Below are 25,905 nucleotides of genomic sequence, written 5' to 3' on the forward strand. Positions count from 1 at the left end.
GCCAATTTTGGATCCAGTTTGTCAACCAGCCTTGGATCCAATTTGCTCTTACCTTTTGGGCCAGGCTTCTATGTGGGACCTTGTTAAAGGACTTACTGACGTCCATGTAATCTACATTAATTGCATTATCCTCATCCATATATTTGGTAATCTTTTCAATAAACTTCACCAAATTAGTCAGACAGATCTCTCTCTAACAAATCTGTGCTGACTACCCCTGATCAACCCCTGCTTTTCTAAGTGTTGATTAATCCTACCCCTCAATGTAATCCAATAACTTCCCTATTATTGACATTAGACTAACTGGTCTATAATTACCTGGCCTATCACTGCTGCCTTCTTGAACAAAGGAACCACATTAACCACCCACCATTCATCTGGCACTTCTCCTGTGGCCAGCAAAGTATTGAATATCTCTGTCTAGATTAGACTGGTGCTGGGAAAGCACAGCAGTTCAGGCAGCATCCGGGAAGCAGTGCCATTGCTCCAGCAAACTCTTCTAGTTTTCCATAGCAGCCTGAGATACATTTCATCAGGTCCTGGGATTTTGTGCATCTTCATGTCTGCTAAAACCTCCTCCTTATTAATACAAATATGGTCTGGAACCTCACCATGCCAAGTGAAATCTCCAGACACAATGTCTTCCTCCTTTGTGAATACAGAATATTCATTTAAGATTTTACTCATATCCCTTTGGCTCCTTGCACAGATCATCCCTTTGGACTTTATTAGGCCCCTCTTTCCTTGGAAATCCTCTTACTCACTATGTTTATAAAGTATCTTGGGGCTTCCTTTAATTCTATTCACCAAAGATATTTTGTGGCCCCTCTTTACCCTCCTAATATCCCCCAGGCACATCCCGTATGCTCTCTATACTCCTGAGGGCCTCCCTTGTTTTTAATGCTCTGTAATTAATATATGCTTTTTTTAAAATCAAACTCTCAATATTCCTGGACATCCATGGTTCCTGGGATTTGCTGCTCTTATTTGACAGGTAATCCACTTGAGATGTAAGGTATGTGATTTATATACATTCTAATGCAATTCATTTTGGATTTTTGAATTTTGAACAAGTAGCATATGGGTTTTCTGGGTATTAATGAGAGAGAGTTCCTGATGTATAATGGGCTACTGCTTTCATTGAGACCGTTTTTAAATCAGTCATAGCAAACAGAAATGAAAATTTATATTGCTGGAAAAGCTCAGCAGATCTAACAGCATCTAGGCAGAGAAATCAGGACTATTCTGAGAAAGGATCACTCAACCCAAAACATTAACTCATTTCTCTCCACAGATGTTGCCAGACTGCTGGACTTTTCCAGTAATTTCTGTTTTTGTTTCGGATTTATAACATCCGCAGCATTTTTCATTTGATTAATAGAAACATTTAGTTTTGGGAAAAAAATAGCTTTTCAGTTTCAGCTTGGTAGTTTCACAGATGTTTTGGCTGAAACTGGATGTGTAAAATAGTTGCTTCTGAGAAAGTCTGATAGTTTAGGATTGTTTTAAAAAAAAAGATTCTCTCGATGTAAGCAGTTTAGTGTGAAAGTTCCAAATTGTAAGTGTTTGGCTTTTACCCTAAAGGAGTTATTTGAAACTAAGAAAATCCAAACATGGTTGAATGACGGCTTCAGGAAGAGGCTGTCCCATTCTTAAGATAATGAATTAAAGTCATGACTAAACTTAACCCTACGGCTGTGAAATTGAATTAAATTCACTCTGATATGTATACTGAAAAGGAGAGTTATTGGGATTAATGAGATTGTATTTCATATATTATTTTATTTTAATGATATCCTTAAATTTGTAGTTTGGTTTGTAAATAGTTTGGTTTATTCCATTTTCTTTTTTTTAATGTAATAAACTTCTGTTTTATTGTCGAACCCAATCTGCAACATTGTTTGTTAGGGTTTCGGCAAAAGATCATCTCATTAAAAACCAAACAACAAAATATGACCAATCAAGCTCAAGTTCAGTTTGGGATCTGACTTGTCCAGTAATAACCTCAGCTGGAGTCAAAACAACCCAAATGCATCCAGGCTGTCTTGTCAGCTAAGCTGCTCCATCCCAGGCAGCAGTCTGATGAGTTTCCTCTGCACCCTCTCCAGTGCAATCACATCCTTCTATAATGTGGTAACCAGAACTGTACATAGTACTCCAGCTGTAGCCTAAGCTCCAACATAACCTCCCTGCTCTTATAATCTAAATGATGAGAATGATAATGGCAAGTGTCTTGTGTGCCTTTTTCATTACTCTTTTTAACCTGCCCTGCTGTTTACAGGGATCGGTGAACAAGCAACCCAATAACCCCACTGTTCTCGGAGCTTCCTAGTGTCCTGCTATTCATTGAGTACTTCCTTGTCTTGCTACTTCTTCCAAAGTATGTCACTTCACATTTATCAGGGTGAAATGATATCTGAAATTATCTCATGCAATACAGAGAGATTAACGCTTTGTAAGGCATCTCATTTCATGTGACAATAATAAATCAATCTTTTTGAATAATTAGCTTTGTCATGAGTACATGCAAATGAGTACAGTAAAAAGCTCACAGCTGCCACATGACAGCACCATCTTAGATTCAAAGGTATCTAGTTATAGATATTTAAGATCAAAACAGCTGATTTTCTTTATTCATCCACACTCAATATTTTAATCTTTGAATGTCTTAGTTATTAAATGTCGAAGATTTAATTCTGCTGCTTTTTGCCACTCCTTGTTATACACGTTTTCAGTTCAGTGAAAGGGATGTCAAAATTTCTCATGGAAGTTGCTGACATCAACTTGCTATGTTATGATTACGTTTTCCTGCCAGTGAAGTAATCCTGCAGCCAGCAAAAGTTTAATTCGAAAGCAACTTGACCCTTTCCATTACAAACACGTCATAGGAATTTACAGTAGAAAATATTCAAATATTCAAGCTTATTACAGATGACATGTTAAATACAATAGACTTCTGAACACTTGGTCCAATTATTCTCCCCAAAATGATTAAATAGCACTTTGTCTCAATTGCATACAAGGACATGAATACAACTAGTCATATTATTTATTACATAAAGTCTATAGTAAGGCATTACCCAAGCCATAGCCAACTAAAAACTTGCAACTGCATATTTATATCTTCAGATGGAGCTTCACAACTTCCAGATCTCCATGTCAATAAATGCATCAACAGCACATACAAATTCATTTGTCTCGACTTTACATGTTTCTTGAATTTGTATAGACTTCGATGTGGAGGAGCCAGTGTTGGACTGGGGTAGACAAACCTGGTGTTGTGTGATTTTTAACTATATTGACTTTGCACTTGCCTCTTAAAAATTTACAGTAATACAACATTTTTAGCTTATGCTGTGTTATGACATGGGGTAAATCTCTCTGCTAATTGAAACCAGCAACACAGAAAAGATTCACCCCATGCTGCAATCTATTAAAATTTGAGAGGCAAAGAACTATCCCAGAAGTTACCAATTAAAGAATAAAGTTGTTAATTTTTACTTTAAGTCCAACAGAGAATATTAAAACCAACAACTATTTACAAGTCCTTTCTCTTAAACCTATATCTTTTACCTCCCACTGTACAATATTAGTCCGAAAAGAAATCCCAATTACAATTTACAAAAATATAATCATGTTTCAAAACCAGTCAGCTTTGCTGATTCTCCTTTGTAGATTTTCCTCTGTAGATTCTCTCCAGGTTGGCCTCAAAGTTCTGCTGCACAAACCTGCCACAGACAGGTACCTTTCAAATAGCTCTTCAGCCAGCAGCCTACATTTGCTGGTCTTTGGCAGTTCTCCACCTAAATGTTCAAAAGGTCCGGTTTATACTCCAAAACATCGGATTGTTTCATTGGTTTTATTATCAAAATACTAAATCCAAATTTGATTGAATTTTGCTATCTTGGGGGCGTAATTTAAACTGATCGGCTAAATTTGAATTTGTTTTAGTTTCAAGGTAACCCATCTGCTGCTATTTGTTTCGACCAAGTGTTACATTGTTACCTTGTTCAGGACTCTGCTTTGTCAGTCCTTGCTAGTATTTTTAAAAAAACTCTCTTAAAGGTACAGTACACCTCTAACACCTTCATACAACTGCAACAAAATGGATATTTTGTATTCTTGTCACATTGTGTTAGCTGTTTTCTGGCTTTACTTATTTCAACCACTCTAGACATTGCTCTCATACTGCAACCACCCACAAAATACAATACTATGAAGGCCATTTCAATCAAATAGCTCATTATGTTCAGGTTGCATACTCCACAAACCTTGGTTCTTTCTTGATGTAGAAAGCATAACAGAAGGTGGTCCATAATGTTAATGTCAACTTATTGAAAAAAAACTATCATATTGGTCCCATTGGTACATTGCCCATCCAGTTCTTGATACACTTCCAGTCTTGGTTCAAAAATGGACAAAAGACTGAATACCAGATGCAAGGGGTGAATAACTGCCCTTGATATCAAGTCAACATTTGTCACAAAACATCTCGGAAGTGGGATAGGTTTTACCATTGATGAGAAATGGTAATAGACTACCCTTATACATACTGTGGTTACAGCGGCAGGTCAGAGGTTAGAAATCTTGCAGCATTTAACACACCACTTGACTTGCCAAAGCTGGTCTTTGGGCACAAGTCAGGAGATGAAATTCTCCCATTTACCTGGATAAGTGCAGCTAACAATATTCAAGAAACTTGACACCACTCCAGGACAAAGCAGCTATCTTGACTGGCACCACATCCACAAACATTTGCTTTCTCCTCCACAGATGTACCACTAGTTGCATCAGTGTATATCTACTCACCAGGGTCCTTAAACAGCACCTTTCAATCCTGCAGTCAGGACTAGCAAGAAGAATAAGGCCAGCAGATGTAGGGGAACACCACAGACAATAATTTAATTAAATGGATGGCATCCTCATGACATTTTGGCTATAATAATAGCTTTCTGTAGCTGTCTGGCTCAAGACAGCTACAGAAGACCACAATATTATTAAATGACAAGATGTGGAGGTGCCAATGTTTGATTGGTGTGGAAAAAGTCAAAAATCATATGACACCAGGTTATAGTCCAACAAGTTTATTTGAAATCACAAACTTTCAGAGCATTGCTCCTTCATCAGGTGCAGTGAGAGGGGGCATACAGAGGTTGGCATCATCTAATTTTTGACGCCATTAGCAGAACCAAATGGTTGTTATCTAAAATCATACATCTAAAAAAGCTGATTACTTCTTAAATCCAATTGTTTCAAAGAATTTGGGATTTTACCTGTACCACCTCATCTGGGGGCTCACTTCATGTGTTGATAACATTATGCAAAGAACTTTCACATATATTTTTCTGTTTTGAAATTAAGTTCCCTGGCCCTAATCTTGAGCTCACAGAAACTAATATCCTGGATCGGTCTTTTCCATTCCTTCTGTATGATCATTTCCTCTCCAAGCTCAGGGTCCAGGTTTCTCTAGACTTTTCCTCAACCCAGAATTTTTACACTTGGCATCGGTATCGCATCTCTTGCCTACATTAACTCTGGGTTTTGAATGGATTCTTTATTTCTTGGCAGTCAAGAATGGACACAGGACTCAAGGGAAGTCTGAGCACAAGACTGAATAGTTTTACGAAGACCTCAAGACAAATTATGCTGTATTAAACATACAATTAACCATGCTGCTTTCGTTCATGTATCTCAAGATTTCTAACCCTCATTTGATTTCGTAGTTTGCTTTTGGTTTAAACTAAAATTTAGAATGGCTTTGGAGAAAACTTAAAGCTGAATAAACAGCAAAAAGTTAAAATTAAAATTCAAAGGTAGGGAAGAAAGAATACATCATGCAGGAAGGTTTAAAGGAGGCATACACATTTTAATGTAAAACCTAACAATTTAATATCATTCCTAACATTCAAGAAGTTTTATGATTGTAACTCTTTTAGTTTAGAGAGTATGAGCTGAAATCAGACAGGTCAGATCAGAGACATAGTGTCCTTGTATTTACTAACAGAGTGAGTCAAAAGAGGGATTTATACAAAAAATGATCTGTTAGTCTGGAGACAAGGATACCAACCAAAAAAGCATCAATATGGCCAATATTTCATGTTGAAAAGACTCTGAGGTAAGATAACATGTTTTTTTAAGAAAAAAGGGAACATCTGCCATTTTAAATTCATTCAAGAGATGTGGGTGTCACTGGCTGGGTTGAGCACTAATTACCCATTCTAATTGTCCTCAAAAAGGTGGTAGTGAGCTCCCTTCTTTAACTGCTCAAGTTCATGTGATGAAGGTACACCAACAATGCTGTTATGGAGGAAGTTCCATGATGTTGACACAGACACTGAAGGAATAGTAATATATTTCCAAGTCAGGATGGTGAGTAGCATGGAGGGCAACTTACAGCTGGTAGTGTACCTATGTATTTGTGGCCAGTCTTCTTCTAGATGGTGATGGTAATGGTCTTGGGTTTGCAAGGTATTGCCAAAGGAGTCTTGCTGAGTAGTTACACCATCCCATGGTGGAGGCAAGTAAATTTTTGTGGATGAGGTAACAATCCAGCAGTTTGCTTTGCCCTGGAGGGTGCTGTAACAGAACTGAGTGTCCAGTTCAACTTGTTCACAGAATGTTTAGGCTCGCATTTACTGCAGATTCATAAGTTGCCCTTGAGAAAGAAGTGAGCAACCCTGAAGTTTGTTTTTTGAATGGTGTGTGTCTGTGTGTGTGTGGAGGGGTGGGGGGCAGTGTTCCACAGAGATACTTAAGAGTTTTGTTACAAAAGGACTCCCAAAAGTATGACCTAGTGACAAGGAAGGAACAGAGACATATTTCCCAAGTTAGGATGGCAAGTGGCTTAGATGGACTTGCAGGAACTTCCCACGCATCTGCTGCACTGGTAGTTGTCACAGCATCAGAAGATGCTATCAAAGGAGTTTGGTGAGTAATCTCACAATAGCTTACAGATGATACACATTGCCCCGTGACAAATGGTAGAGGAAGTGAATTTTTGAGGACATGGTGCCAATCAGCAGGTTGCATTGCCCTTGATGGTGATAGGTTCTTGACTGTTGCTGGAACAGCACTAGCCCCGCAAGTGAAGAGTATTCTATCAAATTCCAGATTCATGCCTTGTAGATGGTAGAGAGGCTTTGGGAAGTCAGGTGGTGAGTTACTAACTGTAGGATCTGGTCCTCCTAACCTACTCTTGTTGCCACAATATTTATATTGTAAATATAAATATTTATATTAAAGAGTATTTATATTTAAAGAGTATTTATATTAAAGAGTAACAAAAAGATGGGGTACTGGGCTAATGGTCGGATACTTGGTAGTGTGGAAGAGCAGAGGGATCTTGGTGTCCATGTACACAGATCTCTGAAAGTTGCCACCCAGGTAAATAGTGCAGTGAAGAAGGCATATGGCGTACTGGCTTTTATTGGTAGAGGAATTGAGTTCCGGAGTCCTGAGGTCATGCTGCAGTTGTATAAGACTCTGGTGCGGCCGCATCTGGAATATTGTGTGCAGTTTTGGTCGCCATACTATAGGAAGGATGTGGAGGCACTGGAACGGGTGCAGAGGAAGTTTACCAGGATGTTGCCTGGTATGGTAGGAAGATCCTATGAAGAAAGGCTGAGGCACTTGGGGTTGTTTTCATTGGAGAAAAGAAGGTTTAGGGGTGACTTGATAGAGGTGTACATGATGATTAGGGGGTTAGATAGGGTTGACAGTGAGAACCTTTTTCCACGTATGGAGTCAGCTATTACAAGGGGGCATAGCTTTAAATTAAGGGGGGGTAGATATAGGACTGATGTTAGGGGTAGGTTCTTCACTCAGCGAGTCGTAAGTTCATGGAATGCCCTGCCAGTAACAGTGGTGGACTCTCCCTCTTTATGGGTATTTAAGCGGGCATTGGATAGGTATATGGAGGATAGTGGGTTAGTGTAGGTTAGGTGGGCTTTGATCGGCGCAACATCGAGGGCCGAAGGGCCTGTACTGCGCTGTATTCTTCTATGTTCTATGTTCTATATGGTAGACAAGCAGGAGGCTGGAAGAATACTGCAAGCCAGGCAGCATCAGGAACTGGAGAAATCAATGTTTTGGGTGCAACCCTCCTCCAGGACTGGGAATGGGTGTGGCGGGAACTGCAGATAAAGTGGGTGGTGGGGGCAGGGTGGTGAACTGGGGATGGGTGAAGACATATTGAGGGTACAATCTCTTGGTCAATGGGAGGAATGAAAATTGTAGGCTAGGAGGAGTGGAAGGGAGGAAGAGGGACTGGGAAGAGAGGTTATTTGAAATTGGAGAACTCAATGTTGAGTCCTCTGGGCTGTAGGCTGCCCAGGTGGAAAATGAAGTGTTATAGAGTCATAGAGATGTACAGCACGGAAGTAGACCCTTCAGTCCAACTCGTCCATGCCAACCAGATATCCCAACCCAATCTGGTCCCACTTGCCAGCACCTAGCCCATTTCTGTCCAAATTCTTCATATTCATATACCCATCCAGATGCCTCTTAAATGTTGCAATTTTACCAGCCTCCACCACTGCCTCTGGGAGTTCATTCCATACATACACACACTACCTTCTGCGTGGAAAAAGGTGCCCCTTAGGTCCTTTTGATATCTTTCCCATCTCACCATAAACCTATGCCCTCTAGTTGTGGATATCACCACCCCAGGGAAAAGACTTCGTCTATTTATCCTATCCATGCCCTCCATGATCTTATAAACCTCTATAAGGCCACCTCTCAGCCTCTGATGCTCCAGGAAAAACAGCCCCAGCCTATTCAAACTCTCTTAATAGCTCAAATCCTCCAACCCTGGTAACATCCTTGTAAATCTTTTCTGAACTCTTTCAAGTTTCACAACACTCTTCCGAGACGAAGGAGACCAGAATTGCATGCAATATTCCAAATGTCTCCTAACCAATGTTCTGTACAGCCGCAACATGATCTCCCAACTCCTGTACTCAATACTCTGACCAATAAAGGAAAGCATATCAAATACCCTCTTCACTATCCTATCTACCTGCGACTCTACTTTCAAGAAGCTATGAACCTGCACTCCAAGGTCTCTTTGTTCAGCAACACTCCCTAGGACCTTACCATTAAGTGTATAAGTCCTGCTAAGATTTGCTTTCCCAAAATGCAGCACCTCACATTTATCTGAATTAAACTCCATCTGCAACTCCTCAGCCCACTGGCCCATCTGATTAAGATCCCGTCGTAATCTGAGGTAACCTTCTTAACTGTCCACTACACTTCCAATTTTGATGTCATCTGCAAACTTACTAACTATACCTCCTATAATGCTGTTCCTCCAATTTTTGGTTTGGTTCGTTGTGGCAATGTAGGAGGCCAAGGATGGTCATGTTGGAAAGGGAGTGGGAAGAGGAATTAAAATTGGCGGTGACTGGAGGTCCATACGGGGCCCGACTGAGATGCTCAGCAAACTGTTCCCCAAGTTTATGATTGGTCTCCTCAGTAGGGAGAAGACCACATCGGGAGCTCCTGATGCAGAAAACTAGGTTGGAAGAGAGGCAGGTAAACCATAGTTTCACCTGGAAGGCCTGTTTGGGGCCCTGGGTGGAGTGAAAGGGGGTGGTGTATCGGCAGGTTTTACATTTTTTCTGGTTGCAGGGGAAGATACCTGGGGGTTGGTGGGGAGAGTGACGCAAACAAAGGGACTGTCAAAGGAAACGGTCCATGCAAAAGATGGGGAGGGGTGGAGAGGGGAGGTTTTTCTTGTTGGTGGGGTCCAGTTGGAGTAAGTGGAAGTGTTTAAGGATGATGCGCTGGCTGGGGTGGTGTGGTAGGTGAGGACAAGAGGGACTCTGTTTTTATTTTGTTTGGGGGGGGGTGTGGTTTACAGCAATGGAACGGGGAATGTAGCTGGTGTGGTGGAGGGCTGTCTAGATGACAGAGGGGAGAAAAGCATGTTGTTCAAAATAGGTGGACTTCTGAGAAGATTTGGAGTGGAATGTCTCCTTGTCCAAGCAGATGCGGTGGAGGCAGACGAATTGGGAAAATGGGATGGAGTTCTTGCAGGGTACAAGGTGGGAGGTTGTGTAGTCCAGGTAGTTGAGTGTGTCTGTGGGTTTGCAGTAAACGTCCATCTGGAGAATGTCACTGGAGATGGAACTGGAGAGGTCAAGAAAGGGGAGGGAGGTGTCCAAGATGGACCAAGTGAATTTGAGGGCGAGGCGGAATTTGTGGGCAAAGTCGATGAACTATTCCAGTTTAGCCTGGGTGCAGGATGGCTACGCCAGTGTAGTCATCAATGTAACAATGGAACAGTTGGGGCACAGTGCCTGTGCAGATACTGAAGAGTATCTATGTCCCCTGTTCGACATAGCTGACCAAGAGGCAGATGTAGCTGGGGCCCATCCGGTTGCCCATGGCAACCCCCTGGATTTGGAGGAAATTGGAGGAGTTAAGGGTGAGGACCAGTTTTGCAAGGTGAAGGAGGGTACTGCTGAAGGGGGACTGGATAGGTCTGTTGAAGGGAAAGAAGCTGAGGGCATGGACGTGTATAAGGTCGGCACGTCCATCGTGAAGATAAAGCACTGGGGGCCGGGAAACCGGCAGTTACTGAAGAGATGGAAGGCATGATTGGGAAGTACCTGAACCAAGAGGGAGAGGCTGGAGTTGGGTTAGGACGAGTTGGGTTCAGTGGGGCAGAAGCGTGCTGAGGTGATGGGTCGGCAGGGGTAGTTGGGCTTGTGGATCTTGGGGAGCAGGAAGAACTGGGCAGTGTGAGGCCAAGGGACTGTGTCAGAGGCAGTGGAGGGGAGATCACCGGAGGCAATTGGAGCATGGAAAGTGCAAGTGATTTTGGCCTGATGGGTCGTGGGCAACGGGGAGGTAGGAAGTAGTGTTGGAGAGTTAGCATCTGGCCTCTGACATAGAGGTTCGTTCTCCAAACTACCACCGCCCCACCTTTGTCAATGGGTTTGATGGTGAACCGGAGGTTGGTGAGGAGAGAATGGAGTGCTGCATGTTCAGAGGTGGTGAGGTTGGAATGGGTGAGGGGATGGAGAAATTGAGGCAGCTGATGTCACATTGGAAGTCAGCAATAAAGAGGTCTAGGGCGGGTCCAAGGCTGGCAGGGGTTGACCAAGTGGAGGAGGAAGGTTGGAGGCAGGAGAAGGGGTCCTCAGAGGGAGGGTTTATATTCATTTATATGGCTAGTACAGTTCAATATCGTGGGGAGGGGAGGGGAGGGGTGGTGGTGTTCTGTAATTCAACATAAAGGATCAATGATTAGATGCTTTATTGTTGGAGTCTATCATTGCGAGCTCTTTAGTAGTATGAATGAACTTGCCACTTCTCTGCCAAACATGGACATTGCCCAAGCTTTGCTTTCTTCGGACATGGACTGCCGTAGTATCTGAGGAAAGTAAACAATCCCAATTCTGAGCTTATGATTGAATTAACGGCACTAATAAAGATGGTAAAGATATCTGAGCTTGGAGACTAAACAGAGGAACCAGAAGACTGGAGGATTGCAAATGTTGTGCCCTTGTTCAAGAAGGGCAGTAGAGATGACCCAGGTAATTATAGACCAGTGAGCCTTACTTCCATTGTAGGAAAGGTTTTGGAAAGGATTATAAGAGATAATATTTATAATCATCTAGCAAGCAACAATTTGATTTCAGATAGTCAACATGGGCAGATCATGTCTCACAAACCGCATGGAGTTTTTTGAGAAGGTGACCAAGCATGTAGATGAGGGTAGAGCAGTTGACATGGTATACATGGACTTCAGTAAAGCCTTTGATAAGGTTCCACATGGTAGGCCGTTGGAGAAAATGCAGAGACATGGGATTGAGGGTGATTTAGCAGTTTGGATTAGAAACTGGCTTTCTGAAAGGCGGCGGCGAGTGGTGATTGATGGAAAATATTCAGCCTGGAGTCCAGTGTCATTTTCATAAATGATTTAGACGCAGGCATAGGTGGATGGATTAGTAAATTTGCAGATGACACTAAAGTCGGTGGAGTAGTGGACAGTTTGGAAGAATGTACATGCTGCAGGGGGACTTGGATAAACTGCAGAATTGGGCCGAGTGGTGGCAAACAGAGTTCAATGCAGTTAAATGTGAGGCATTGCATTTTGGGAAGAATAAAAGAAAGGCAGAGTACTGGGTCAATGGAAAGATTTTTGGCAGCGTGGTTGTGCAGAGGGATCTTGGAGTCCATGTACATAGGTCCCTGAAAGTTGCCACCTGGGTTGATAGTGCTGTTAAGAAGGCATATGGTGTGTTAGGTTCCATTTGTAAAGGAATTGAGTTCCGGAGCCGTAATATCATGCTGCAACTATACAAAACACTAGTGCGGCCACACTTGGAATATTGTGTACAGTTCTGGTCGCCATATTTCGGGAAGGATGTGGAAGCATTGGAAAAGATGCAGAGGAGATTTACCAGAATGTTGCCTGGTCTGGAGGAAAGGTCTTATGAGGAAAGGCTGAGAGACTTGGGTCTGTTCTCATTGGAAAGAAGGCAGCTAAGAGGGGATTTGATAGAGACATACAAGACGATCAGAGGATTAGACAGGGTAGACAGTGAAAGTCTTTTTCCTAGGATGATGACGTCAGCTTGTACGAGGGGGCATAACTACAAATTGAGGGGTGATAGATTTAAGACAGATGTCAGAGGCAGGTTATTTACACAGAGAGTGGTACGGGTGTGGAATGCCCTACCTGCCAATGTAGTCAATTCAGCCACATTAGGGAGATTTAAATAATCCTTGGATAAGCACATGGATGATGATGGGATAGTGTAGGGGGGACAAGCTGAGAATAGTTCAACATCGGTGCAACATTGAGGGCCGAAGGGTCCGTTCTGCACTGTATTTTTCTATGTTCTAACCCTGCAGCCATGCCGTAGGATTGAGATGACTGGGCATAATAAAGTCATTAAGCTCAACTCTTCCTTAATCTCAACTGAAACACTAAGATTTTCTCTCCCAATTCATACTAATTCAAGTTTAAGTAGGTGTTCTTGACAGCACTCCTCGGTCAAATGTGGCCTTGACATTAAGGAAAATCAGATTCATTCTTGATGAAGGGCTCTTGCTCAAAATGTCAATTCTGCTGCTCCTTGGATGCTGCCTGACCTACTGTGCTTTTCCAGTACCACACTCTTGACTCTAATCTTTAGCATCTGCAGTCCTCATTTTCTCCCATTAAGGACAATCACTCAGACCTCAACAATGAACTGCAACTTCTCATGCCTATGCTTGAACCAAGGTTGTCATGAGGACAGGAGCCTTGGTTAAATCCAAACTGAGCATCAGTGAGCAAGTGAAAACCCAAAGAACTACAGATGCTGGAAATCAGAAACAAAATTACAAACTGCTGGAAAAGCTCAGCAGGTTTAGCAGAATCTGTGGAGAGAAATCAAAGTTAATGCCTTGGGTCAGTTGACTCTTTTCAGAACTAATCAGTGAGCAAGTTATTGCTCACCAAGTATTGGACCTTGAGAAATTAGACTCTTGACAACCTTTGACAACAGTTGATGTAATAAATTGTAAACTTCTTTCAAACAGCTGGCAGAGACAAATAGACTAAATAGCATTTTCTGTGCTGCAGATATTTTTAAGCAACTTCTTTAGACATGTTATGGCATATCTTTGGACCAGGGTGACTTGAAACCGATCTTCTGGCCCACTGGTAAGGGTATTATCAATACACCAAATAAGTCCTCTTCTCATGCGGTATAATTTGACAAATCACCGCAATAAGTTTCCTTGGTTTGTTGATCGTACAATATTTAAACCAGATATTATAGAGTCTTTGGTATAGTAGTCTTTCATTCCTGAGATTTTGGTGGTATGAATCTTGCTATCTTCATCCTCACTTAAAGGCTTCCTCAAACCCCTTTTATACCCAAGACTTTTACTGCATTTTTATTTCATTTTTCTTTGTTGCTAAGCACCTTTCAAATAAGTATACTCTAAATTGTTGATTATGAGTCTTAGTTAACAAGAATCAACAACAGTAAAGAATATCTGTGTCGTTCATGGGGGAAAAAAACACAACTAGGAATGCTTTGAGCACAAAGATTTTTGTAAGTTCTGTACTTGTAATTTCCCAGATTGTGAGAGCTTGGTCATTATGGAAGAATTTTTTTCAAATTCTTAACCATCATGTGGCAATTCAGTATTAGGTCTTCATTTTTAGCCTTTGTCACAAATTTACTTTCTCAAACTCTTCCTTTCCTCAGACAAGCTGCAACATTTTAAAACTCAGAGTGGTTTTCATAAAATTATTACTTTCTAATTATTTTCTATTCCCCAATTCCATTCAGCCTTGAAATAAACTAAAGTGCCTTCATCTTCTGCATTACCTTTTCATAACATTAAGCTGGGGCAACAGAATGTAAAGGAGGAAAATATTCTCCTTCTGCTTTCAAAAGGGATCCACCTCACATGACATGGCATTCCTCCGATTGACATAATAAAACTGTTATTCAATTGAAAGTGCACTCTTACCTGTCTGTTATATTCTTCTTCATGCTCCATCCACATGTATTCAGCAAAAGGGTTGGGCTCACTTTCAGTGTGTCCGTTGGATACTATAATCTCCTGTGCCCCAGAGCCTGGTGTGTTAGTCATATTAGGCGCCTTCATGTCCAGAGAATCTGTCTGAAATGGAGAACACAGGAAATTTGGACTGATCAAAGACAGGTAACATCTGTTCCATAGATCACCTAAATCCATTACATATACTGCAAACAGTGAGCTTACATAACAAGAAAGAGTCAAGAGAAACCAAGACATTCAGCACCAAGTGCCATTTGATTGATTGAGACCCCAAACAGGGTAGCAAGAAAGAAATATAAATCATCAAATTTAGAACATTAGGACACTAAAACACTATTTTAGAAGTTTGTTGTTCAAGTTGACCTGTACTCATGCTACCCTACCAAAGACAAAAATTTCTAAAACGGTGTGTTGCAATACCTTGTGACCTGATCCCATACTTCCCAGCAACATAAGGTGCAGGGACAGTTGTGAATTGGCTCACAACCCTTCTGACAAACTCACCATTTTCCTCAGTTGTTGAAATGATCAGAAGAGAAAGTTGTTCCAGGATAGTCACTAGAGGTAAAGAAACAAACGTAAGGGCTGGGCCATTGAAAAGATGACAGATACAAACACTACCATGAGAACAAAATCAAGGTGCCATACCAAGCAGCAGACCAAGGTATAATAGCTTCTTTATAAATTAAGTTTTTAATTACTGACCTATCCAGATTTACCAAGTAGAGGGTAAAAAGGAAAATGACCTTGCAGACTGCAGTTCTTTTGAAATTTCTTTACTTTTATATACTTCACTCCTCCTGTAACTGTTATCTACTCCTATCCCATCCCAACACATACTGAATTTATGTGGTACAACAATGTATTCAGCAATCAAATCACAGGATAAACAATCAGGGTCAAAACAGAATAGTGAAATTATAGTTTGTGGCTACAATTCTTGACTGGCTTCAAAAATCGTAATTGTGCTATCAACCCACCACTTAACATCTGTTTTCAACATGCCACTAGATTTGGCACCTGAGATGTGTATAATCAGGAGGAAGTGGCTCTAGGAGTCCTCAATTTGTAGTCCACACCCATTGAAATCTCACAGCACCAGGTCAAACATGGGTGAAGAAATTGCCTGTGATCACCATCGACACACTATAGCACCCATAAATAAAGTTGCCAATGTTCAATATATTGTGTTTGGCTTCCAAAAATGCCATACACTACAAGACCAATCTCACTGGCAACCTCTGGAATAGGGCCACAGTCATCTACTCAGTGTGCAAGCTTGATGTTGAGTTAGAGCACATCAAAACTATTCTACATAACAATGGCTACCCTCATGAAAACTCAAAAACGCCATTGCCCACCACTTCTGGTCCTGATTGGTATCCAGTTCAACTTAGACTATCTTGGAAAAGAAATGTGTCTCAAAAAAATTGACAAAAGGGTAATGCTAGCTATCTCTCACTGCTTTATTTATTACATTTTTTGAGAAGCTAACAAGCTGGTAAACAAAGGGAAACTAGTAGATTTAATATGTGGATTTCCAAAATGCATTCAATAGGGAACTGCAGATAACGCTATTTAATAAGAGCAAGGGTAGCATATTATAGCATAGATAGAGGATAGGCTTACTAATAAGAGACAGAGTTGGGACAAAGGGGTTATTTTCAGGATGATAACCTGTATATAGTGGAATGCCACAGGGATCAGTGCTGCAGCCACAATCATTTACTATTTATATGAATGTCTTGAAGGAGGAAGGTAAGTTTAATAATATCAAGTTTGTAGATGACATAAAAGTAGATTGTAAGGAAAGTAGTGGGGATGACATTGAGTCTACAGAGATATAGACAGGTTAAATGAATGAGCAAAAGCTTAGTAGATGGAACATATGTGGCAAAATGTGAGATCATTCACTTTGGCAAGAAGAATAGAAGAGCTGAATATTATTCAAATGGGCAAAGACTGCAAAATCTACAACAAAGGGACTTGGAGGCCCTTGCACATGAATCACAAAAAGCTAGTGTCCAAGTTCAGCAAGTCATAGGGAAAGCAAATGGAATCTTGGCATTTAGTTCAAAGGATATGGTGTTTAAAAAAAGGCTTGCTACAACTATACAAGTCAAAGAACAACTGAAATACTTTGAACAGTTTTGGTGCCCTTATCTGAGGCTGTTTTCCCTGGAGTATCAGAGGCTGAGGGGTAACCTCACAAAGATTTATAAAATCATAAGGGGCACAGGTGAGTAAATAGACAAGGTCTTTTAATAGGGTTTGGGGAAGCCCAAAACTTGAGAGCATAAGTTTAAGATGAGAGGGGAAAGATTGAAAAGGGACCTAAGGGGCAATGTTTTCACACAGAGGATAGTGCATGTATGGATGAGCTGCCAGAGGAAGTGGTGGAGGCTGGTACAATTACAACATTTAAAAGACATCTGGATGGGTATATGAATAGGAAGGGTTTAGAGGGATATGGGTCAAGAGCTGGCAAATAGGGTTAGATTAGGATATCTGGTCAGCATGGACAAGTTGGACAGAAGGGTCTGTTTGCATGCTGTACAGCTCTATGACTATGAAATATACACTGGCATTGGACAGCATACAGAGGTGGTTACTGGGTCAATCCTGGAAGGAATTTTTATTCTGAGGAGAGGCGGAGTAGGTTTGGTTTGTACTCTTAATGAAGGGCTTATGACCAAAACGTCGATTCTCCTGCTTTTCGGATGCTGCCTGACCTGCTGTCCTTCTAGCACCATCCTCTCGACTGATCTCCAGCATCTGCAGTCTTCATTTTCTCCTCGGTTTGTACTCATTGGAATTTAGAGAATAACAGGCAACTTTATTGAAACACACAAGATTTTAAGAGGGCTTGACATGGTAAATGCAGAGAGAATGTTTCTCCTTATGGGACAGAGTAGGACAACATGGCATAATCTGAGAGCAAAGGGGTGCTCATTTAAGAATGAAGAGGAGGAATTTTATCTTGCAGAGTGCAGTCAGTCTGTGGACTGCTTTACCATAACAGGCCATCAAGGATGGGTCATTCAGTATAATTAAGACTGTGATAGATTTTTAACAGTAAAAGAAATCAAAGGTTATGTAGAAAAGGCAGAAAAGTGGATTTGAAGATCAGATTAGCCATGGTCTCATTGAATGGTGGTTTGGATTCAATAGATTGACTTCAGTCATTTGTGGTATGCTTTCACATTGTAATAAACTCAGGTGGTTTTCTCCACTAACAGAATACTGCCATAAAGCCAAATTTGTTTTGTTTACCATTCAAATGAGTAATGTGATATGTGTGTTTCAGCTTGGTGTGATGGCAGCTTTGTAGATTGTGACCCCAAGGAAAGGCAGACCATCGGCAACATGAACATTTTCAGCAGGAAACAGGCTGATTGTGCTCAATTCACTGATATTTGCAAGCCTCAGAATAGTACGCTCATCATTATATGTGTCCCTACTACTGAAAGTCATTTATTAAATAATCTGGATTATGCTAAGTACTGCATAGGAAGCCAATTTAAAATATCAGTTGGGTTCATTTGCACATGCTGCATACATTAATAAACAAGGCCCTATTTTCAATAGTCATAGTGATGTATAACATGGAAACAGACACTTTGGTCCAATTTGTCCATGCCGACCAGATATCCCAATCCAATCTAGTCTCACCTGCCAGCACCCGGCCCATATCCCTCCAAATCCTTCCTATTCATATACCCATCCCAATGCCTCTTAAATTTGTACATATATTGTACCTTTTTGCCAGAAAAAAAGGATTGTAGAGACTGCCAATCTTTGTTATGCTTCCACAGCAAGACCCTGACCAAAGTCTTCCTGCCCATCCTGAGAAGTAAGGTTGACTAATTATTGTCATCCCCATGCTGACAAGGCCCAACAAGTCAGCCTATTTGATAAACATCCCATCCATTCACATGCTCCAACACATGGTGGTAATTGACAACCTTTTAAAGATATGGCCCCAACTCGCCAAGATTCCTTCCATATTACCATCCAAGCTATTGGATGACTTGGAACCGAATGACTGTTCCTTCACTGTTGCCAAGTTAAAATCTTGGGATTCACCCAATCCATGTTTAGGGTGCTTCTAAACTGCAAAAATTCTAGTTGTTCAAAATTTTGACCGACCACCAGCTTCATGGACAGCTTTGGACTAGCATCATTTACATCTGATGAAGATTTTTTTTAAAAAAAAAGTTTCACCATAGGATGATGTAGTGGGTCAAGACAGGCACAGACTGGTGCAGTGGTAATGTCGATATGTCTGAGCCAGGAGGTCTACATTCAAGTCTCACCTGCCCTAGATATCATGGTGTGTCTGAACTGGTTGATTAAAATATCTAAATCATTTGAAGCAGAATTGATATATTTGCTTATAATATTTGGCATCGCCTGAAGCAAATAGTTGAATTAGTCAATGTTGATACTTTGTGAAAACCAAAACAAGGGCTCATATCAACAAAAAACCAAAATACTGTAGATGCTGGAAATTGGAAACAAACAAGAAAATGCTTAAGCAACTCAGATCTGACAGCATCTGTGGAGAAAGAAATTGAGTTAACATTTTGAGCCTAGTATAAGATTTTTTTTAAAAAACAAAACTGTTCCAAAGAGGAGTCATACTGGACTCAGAGTCACAGTCATACAGCAGAGAACAGACCCTTTGGTTCAACTTGTCCATACCAATCACGTTTCATCAACAATCTTTCGTGCCTGTTAGTTCACACTGCTTATGTAAAAAGCTCAATTGTAGAAAGATACACAAAGCACATAATCCACATCCTCATTTGACCTTCATCCAGTCATCAACTGTCCTTTTTTATGACAGTCTTGTGCTGTTTAAAAAAAGAAGTGATAAGCTCCTGTCAAGTTCCAGGAGTGGATGCTATCCCAGCTGAGGTCTAGAAAAATCAATGTCTGGACAAAAGGTTCACTGAACACTTTGGTTACATGACAGCAAGGAACGATTGTGCAAGAATATAAAAATGCCTCAATTTTCCAGCTATTAAAACAGAAAGGAAGATACCAGTCTTGCAATAACCATAGATAATACTCTCTCACCAACAATGTCAACAAATCCTTGACCACTAACTTTCCAACAGCTGAATACTTTCATTAGCAAGATGGAGAGTCAGGGGGACCTGATTGAGGTCTACAAAATCATGAGGGGGAGAGACAGGGTGGATAGCAAGAAGCTTTTTCTCCAGAGTGGATCCTCAATTACTAGGGGTTGTGAATTCAAGGTGAAAGGGGAAAAGTTTAAGGGAGATATGCACGGAAAATTCTTTACGCAGAAGGTGGTGGGTGCTTGGAAAGTGTTTCCAGTGGAGGTAATAGAGGTAGGCATAATACCATCATTTTAAGATCTATCTAGATGGATCCACGAAATGGGCAGACAGCAGAGTGACACAGGTCCTTAGAAAATAGGTGAAAGGTTTAGTTATAGACTCAGGATTGGTGCAGGCTTGGAGGGCAGAAGGGCCTGTTCCTGTGCTGTAATTTTCTTTGTTCCTTTCTTTATTATGACCAGGATTAGCTGCCTGAGAATCGATGGAGCTTCAGAAAAGTTTGTGGAACACACCCCCATCCATCTCCAATCACCGTCCAACCCAATCTGCGTTCCCACCACCCCCATGGGGTAGCCATGGCTCAGTGGTTAGCACTGATGCCTCACAGCACCAAGGTCCCAGGTTTGATTCCAGCCTTGGGCGACTGTCTGTGTGGAGACTGCACGTTCTCCCAGTGTCTGTGTGGGTTTCCTCCGGGTACTCTGGTTTCCTCCTACATTCCAAAAGATGCGCAGGCCAGGTGAACTGGCCATGCTAAATTGTCCATACTTGTTAGGTGCATTAGTCAGAGTGGTGTGGGTTACTCTTTGAACGGTTGGTGTAAATGTTTTGGGCCGAAAGGCCAGTTTCCACACTGTAGGGAATCTAATCTAATCTAAAAAAACCCAACACTAAGACTGCTGCTGCTGCCTTTGTGGGGTAAATCTCCAAATAGTGCGTGCACAACTTTTTGACAGGTTCCACCTCTGCCCAGTACAGGACTGTGTTGGAGACATTATCTGGGGAAGCGGGGTTTAGAGTTCACTCCTGTGTAGAACTCCAGGGAAAGTGTCGGGGGAGAGAGAGGGAGTGTGGGAGGTAAGTCATTTGGAGACTGTGTCTGGACTGTCCAAGACTTCTCGGCAGCATTTCAGTGGATCGGGTTCATTTTTAATTATTGTACCTGTAAACAAAAGATGCGATCAGGGTTGAAACAGCTCTTTGACATAATGTTTCTATTGGGACCTTGAGATCCCCTTCGGACAATCGATATTTGGATAATCGAGGTTCCTCTGTATATCCTTAACCTCATTTACTAGTTCACGTTATCAAGCTATCTTCATGCCCTCATATACTGAATTAAGTTTAGCATACTAGTGATTGACCCGTATTTCTCTTCCTCAAATTAAAGTCAATCACATATGGTCACTGCTACAAAGGAGTGCCTTCACTAAGGGGTAAGAAATTAATCATATCTTACTGCACATAACCAATTATAATAATATACTCCTTCCTGGTTGTCCTGGAGTCCATTGTGAAGAATGAAATCATGAATTACTTGGAAGCGCATGGTAAAACAGGACTGAGCACACCTTCATCAAGGGGAAGTCATGCTTGGCATATGTCAAAATTCCTTGACAAGGTAATGAGAAAGTTAGACAAAGAAGATCCAGTGGCTGTGATTGATTTAGATTTCCAGAAGGCATTTGGATAACTTATTTAGAAGCATCCTGCGCGGTGCCTTCAGAGCCCATAATGTACTGACATGGATAGAGGGCGAGCTGACTGGCAGAAGGCAGAGAGTGGGGATAAAGGGGTCTTTTTTGGGATGGCAGCCAGAGACTGGTGGGGGTCCAAAGGGGTCAGTGCTGGGACCACAATTATTCAAGTTATGAAATGAAGGAACTGAGGGCATTGTTGCTGAGCTTGCAGATGACACAAAGACAAGTGGAAGGACAGGTAGTTTTGAGGAAGCAGAAAGACTTGGACAGGCTAGAAGAGTAGGTCAAGAAGTGGGAGATGGAATAAAATGTGGTTAAGTGTGAGGTTTTGCACTTAGGTAGTGTTACGAAGCTGGACAGAATAATGGGAAATTGAAAAGCAAAGTGTGATCCTTTTAAGAAGCAAAGTGCTCTTTCAGCTTATAGTTCAGCAGAGAATGGAACCTGTGAGCAGCTGTGGAAGACAAACTGTTCTAAAATGGAAACATGTAATATTTGGTTTTGTAAATGGATGTGAGGTTTGCTGTTGTTTTGATAAGTTGAATTTGACCAATTAAGTTAAACCAAACACTCAGCCATTCAAAGCCAATTGAATGTAAAAACGAATGGTGGTTACAGCCTGAAACCAATCATTCTAAGAATTTGATACATCACCAGGAATATGTAAAACCGGGATTTTTGAAAATCGGGAGAGAGCTAACTGCCCATCTAACATGAAAAGCTCTTAAAGAACAATCTAAGAAGGCACCATCTTTTTAAAAAGGTACCAAGGTATTTTACAGCTTAAATAAATACACAGTAAAAAGAAAGACAACGACCCAGGAGAAGATAGCAGATTTGGGAAGAGGAAGGCAGGCTGAAGGAAGTCCACCTGTGTGGACTTTAAGAGATTAAGTGCAAATTTACTGTTATTGTTAATTGTGTTATTGGAACAGCATATTAATAGAAGTGTGGTCAGTTAGGGGAAAGTGTGTTCCGGTTGTTAATAGTTTTGTTAGTGATCATGGTTGGAAGTAAATAAATAAATGGTTACTTTTTATTTATACTGTGGAAATCCGGGATCTTCTTTCATTGATACATTTTTAACAGATTGCCTTGTTTTGTAATCTTCTCTGGGTGTTTTAATTTATTTAACAGAGGGGTACAACCTCCACATCGTAACAGGTAGGAAGACTAGAGGTGTGGACTAGTTTCTAAATGGGAATAGGTTGCAGAAATCTGAAACATAAAAGGGACTGGGAGTTCTCATTCAGGATTCTCTTCGGGTTAATATGTAGGTTCAGTTAGCAATTAAAAAGGCAAGTGCAATGCTGGCATTTATTTTGAGGGGGCTGGTATAGAAGAGCAGGCATCCACTGGTAAGGCTGTACAGAGGAATTTCGACTATCCGAACATCAATTATCTGAAAATCGGATTATCTGAACAAGACCTGAAGGTCTCGCGAAACCGTGACAACAAAGTGGTGTTACCGATAACGATCGCAACTTTTGTTAACAGTACAGGGTAAATGAGGGTTACCTGCTCTGAAGATGATGTGCAAATATTGCATCAAAGAGGTGTTAATGACTTTAACGCCACAATCTCAGTCAGTAAATTGGAGCAGTGTTAAAATAGTTTTAACTGACAACAGTGCAGCGATTGAGTCTTTAGTTTAACTGAGGACTACCTGCACCGAAGATGATATGCAAGCATTGCAGCAAAGAGGTGTTAATGACACTGGTGCAACAATCTTAGTCAATTGTTGCAGTGTTGAACGAATTTTAACACAAAAATGACTGATATGCTGAATGATTAAAATGCATGACAAAAATCAGTGGTGTCTTCATTCCCTCTATGACTTTTTTCCGAGTTCATATCTGGTCTAACTGATCGAGTTTGTTGTACATACTTACCATGTCTGTGAAAAGTAAGCAGACTGCAGTGACAATTGAACAGAAAAGCGAGATTTTACAGCGTCTGGATCATGGTGAAAAGGAATCAAAGATTGTTCAGAAGTACAACACTGGAATAGTGTCAGTGTCCGACATCAGGAAAGCAAGACCGGCAATTGAGAAATTCATCAGCCAAAGTGACACTGCAAATTTTTGCAAGCTGTATTTTTGTGGTTTTCACAGCAGCGTGAAAAGGGTTTTCATAGCAGCTACATCTGGCCCGATGATATGAGAAAAAGTTGCCAGTTTCCATGAATGACTCCACCCAGTGTGTCTGATCACAGCGTATCATTGGGCTGGTTACAGCGCTTCAAACATTATCACAGCATTAGGTACCTCAGCGTTCTTGGAGAGCAGAAGTCAGTGGATGACAGCACCATGGAAGGCGACAGACAGAAACTGCAATCCATAATTCGTGAAGGAAAGTATGAACCTGAGCAATTGTACAATGCTGATGAAAATGGATTGTTTTGGCGTACACTGCCAGATAAAACACTTGCGTCCACCGCAGAAAAGCAGATGTTGGGACATAAGTGCAGAAGGATCGCATCACGATTTTCCCTTGTGTCAACGCCACCGGCCCTCAAATTACCAGTTGCCTGAATTGAGTGATATGCTAATCCACGTTGTTTCAAGAAGCATGACAAGAACTTGTTTTCCGTGAAGTACAAAGCACAATATCAGGAATGGATGACATATCCACCCTTTTCATCCTGGTTTCATGAAAATTTTGTACCTGCTGTCAGATGACAATTGGCAAACTCTGGACTTGGGTAACTTGAGATACATAGGCACTGCGGTGCTCTATCTGCTTGTTGACAACACACTGTGAAAGGCAGCCAGTTAGAATCAGCAGACGGAGCTAGTGTTTGTTTTTAACCACCCAACACCAAGATTCCACTTGATCAGGGAATCATGACAATTATGAAAAAACATTATCGCAGTAACACGTTGCGTGCCGCCCTGGGTAAAGACAACGCAGAGAAAGGACTGCGGGAAATTATGAAGGCATTCACAGTCAAGGACGCTCTGTTCATGATTGCTAATCTTGGGACCGCATCAAGCCATCGACCGTCACAGAGTGTTGGTACAATGGCTTGCATGTTGGTAGCCGTGATAGGGAAGAGGACACCCGCCCAGAACAAAGACTAATAACTGACATCACCGAAAACTGCAGACAGCTGAGTTTAGGAGACTTTGTAGACACCGAGATTGATGCTTGGGTGAACTGTGACGACGACATTGGAACAGATACACTCAGCAATGATTAGATAGTCAATGTAGTCACAGAAGAAAGAACGGACGGTGTGGATGGTAAGGAAAATCTGATACCGACACCACCTCCAGTCCCTGTTTGCGACTTTTCTTGGAGTGGTATGAAGCACAAGACACAGGCGATGCCGTTAAGTTGATGCATCTTCACCAAATGTCATTGTTCACAATAAAAAAAAGATAGCAACACCTCAAGCAACAGCGGCTGGATATTTCCTTCAGAAATAATAACCAACCGCTACCTCAACGAATTTTATTTACTGTACAGGTACTCAGATTTGATTTGTAAAATGTCGTGAATTTCTAAGCAATATCCAGTATTTGTACACATTTTAGCAATTGAATGAAATAAAAACTCTGTAGACATGCTTTTTAATGCAATTATGTACAGCGCGGCTTCCTTTGTTTAAGGTCAAATCAATTATCTGAATGAAAACCTGCTTGCCCATCGACTTCGGATAAATGAGGTTCCTCTGTATAAGGCTATGGTCAGACTGCATTCGGAACACTGAGCAGTTTTGGGGCCAATATCTAAGGTAGGACATGCTGGCCTTGGAAATGTCCAGAGGAAGTTTACAACAATCAGCCCCCACCCCCCAGTGCTTTAAAAAAAAGGCTGGCTGCACCAGGTACAGAAGTCACCAGGCCCAGATGGGATACATCCTAGATCACTGAGTGGGAAAGGAACTAATTGCAAAGACACTGGCAGAAATTTTCCAGGGCTGTCTGAACACAACATGAGTCTCAGGTGACTAGAGGATTGTGAATGTGACACTGTTGTATAAGAAAGGGGCAGTGGATAATCCAGGAAACTACAGAACTGCCAACTTAATGTCAATAAAGAGAAAACTGATGGAGACCATAATGCAGGATAAGGTAAATATATATTTAGAGAAAAACAAGTTAATACTTAACAGTCAACATGGCTTTGTTAAGGGAAAGTCATGTCTGACAAATTTAATCGGACAAATTTGATAACTTTGAGGGGAGCACAAGTGCAGAGAGACCTCGGGATTCATGTTTACAGTTCTATGAAGGTGGCCAGGCAAGGTGAAATAATTCTCAAGATGGCTTATAAATAGAGGCACTGAGTACAAAAACAAGGAAGTAATGTTAACCCCTTGCAACTCACTGGTCTGACTGCATTTGGAGTACTGTGCTTGGTTTGGCGCACCTTACTTAAGGAAGGATGTTAAAGCCCTGGAAAGATAGCAAAGTACACTTACTAAAATGAGTGATTTTAAATACAAAGAAAGATGAGAGAAATTGGGCTTATTCTCCTTGGAGCAGAGAAGATTAAGATGTGATTTATTGAGGCGTTCAAAATTACAAACAATTTTGACAGGGTAAAGAAGGGTATTCTGTTTCCACTAGTTAATA

The 25,905-nt window shown here is 41.2% G+C and overlaps 1 protein-coding gene across 3 annotated transcripts in view; it reads right to left on the minus strand.

Moving 5' to 3' along the window:
* Window positions 1-25,905, minus strand: part of LOC140481521 (polyadenylate-binding protein-interacting protein 2-like) — a 128,010-nt gene that overhangs the window by 12,899 nt on the left and 89,206 nt on the right. For 2 of the 3 annotated variants that reach the window (XM_072577859.1, XM_072577868.1), the window contains exons 2-3: window positions 15,037-15,090; window positions 14,482-14,634 (exon numbers count right to left, since the gene is read on the minus strand). In XM_072577859.1, coding sequence (XP_072433960.1) covers window positions 14,482-14,634; window positions 15,037-15,039 — 156 coding nt within the window. In that variant the 5' untranslated portion in view covers window positions 15,040-15,090. The remainder of the gene's footprint in view (window positions 1-14,481; window positions 14,635-15,036; window positions 15,091-25,905) is intronic. The other variant, XM_072577878.1, reaches the window with a different exon arrangement.

This window comes from Chiloscyllium punctatum, chromosome 1, assembly GCF_047496795.1.
Source record: "Chiloscyllium punctatum isolate Juve2018m chromosome 1, sChiPun1.3, whole genome shotgun sequence".
In the NCBI taxonomy this organism is placed as follows: Eukaryota; Metazoa; Chordata; class Chondrichthyes; order Orectolobiformes; family Hemiscylliidae; genus Chiloscyllium; species Chiloscyllium punctatum.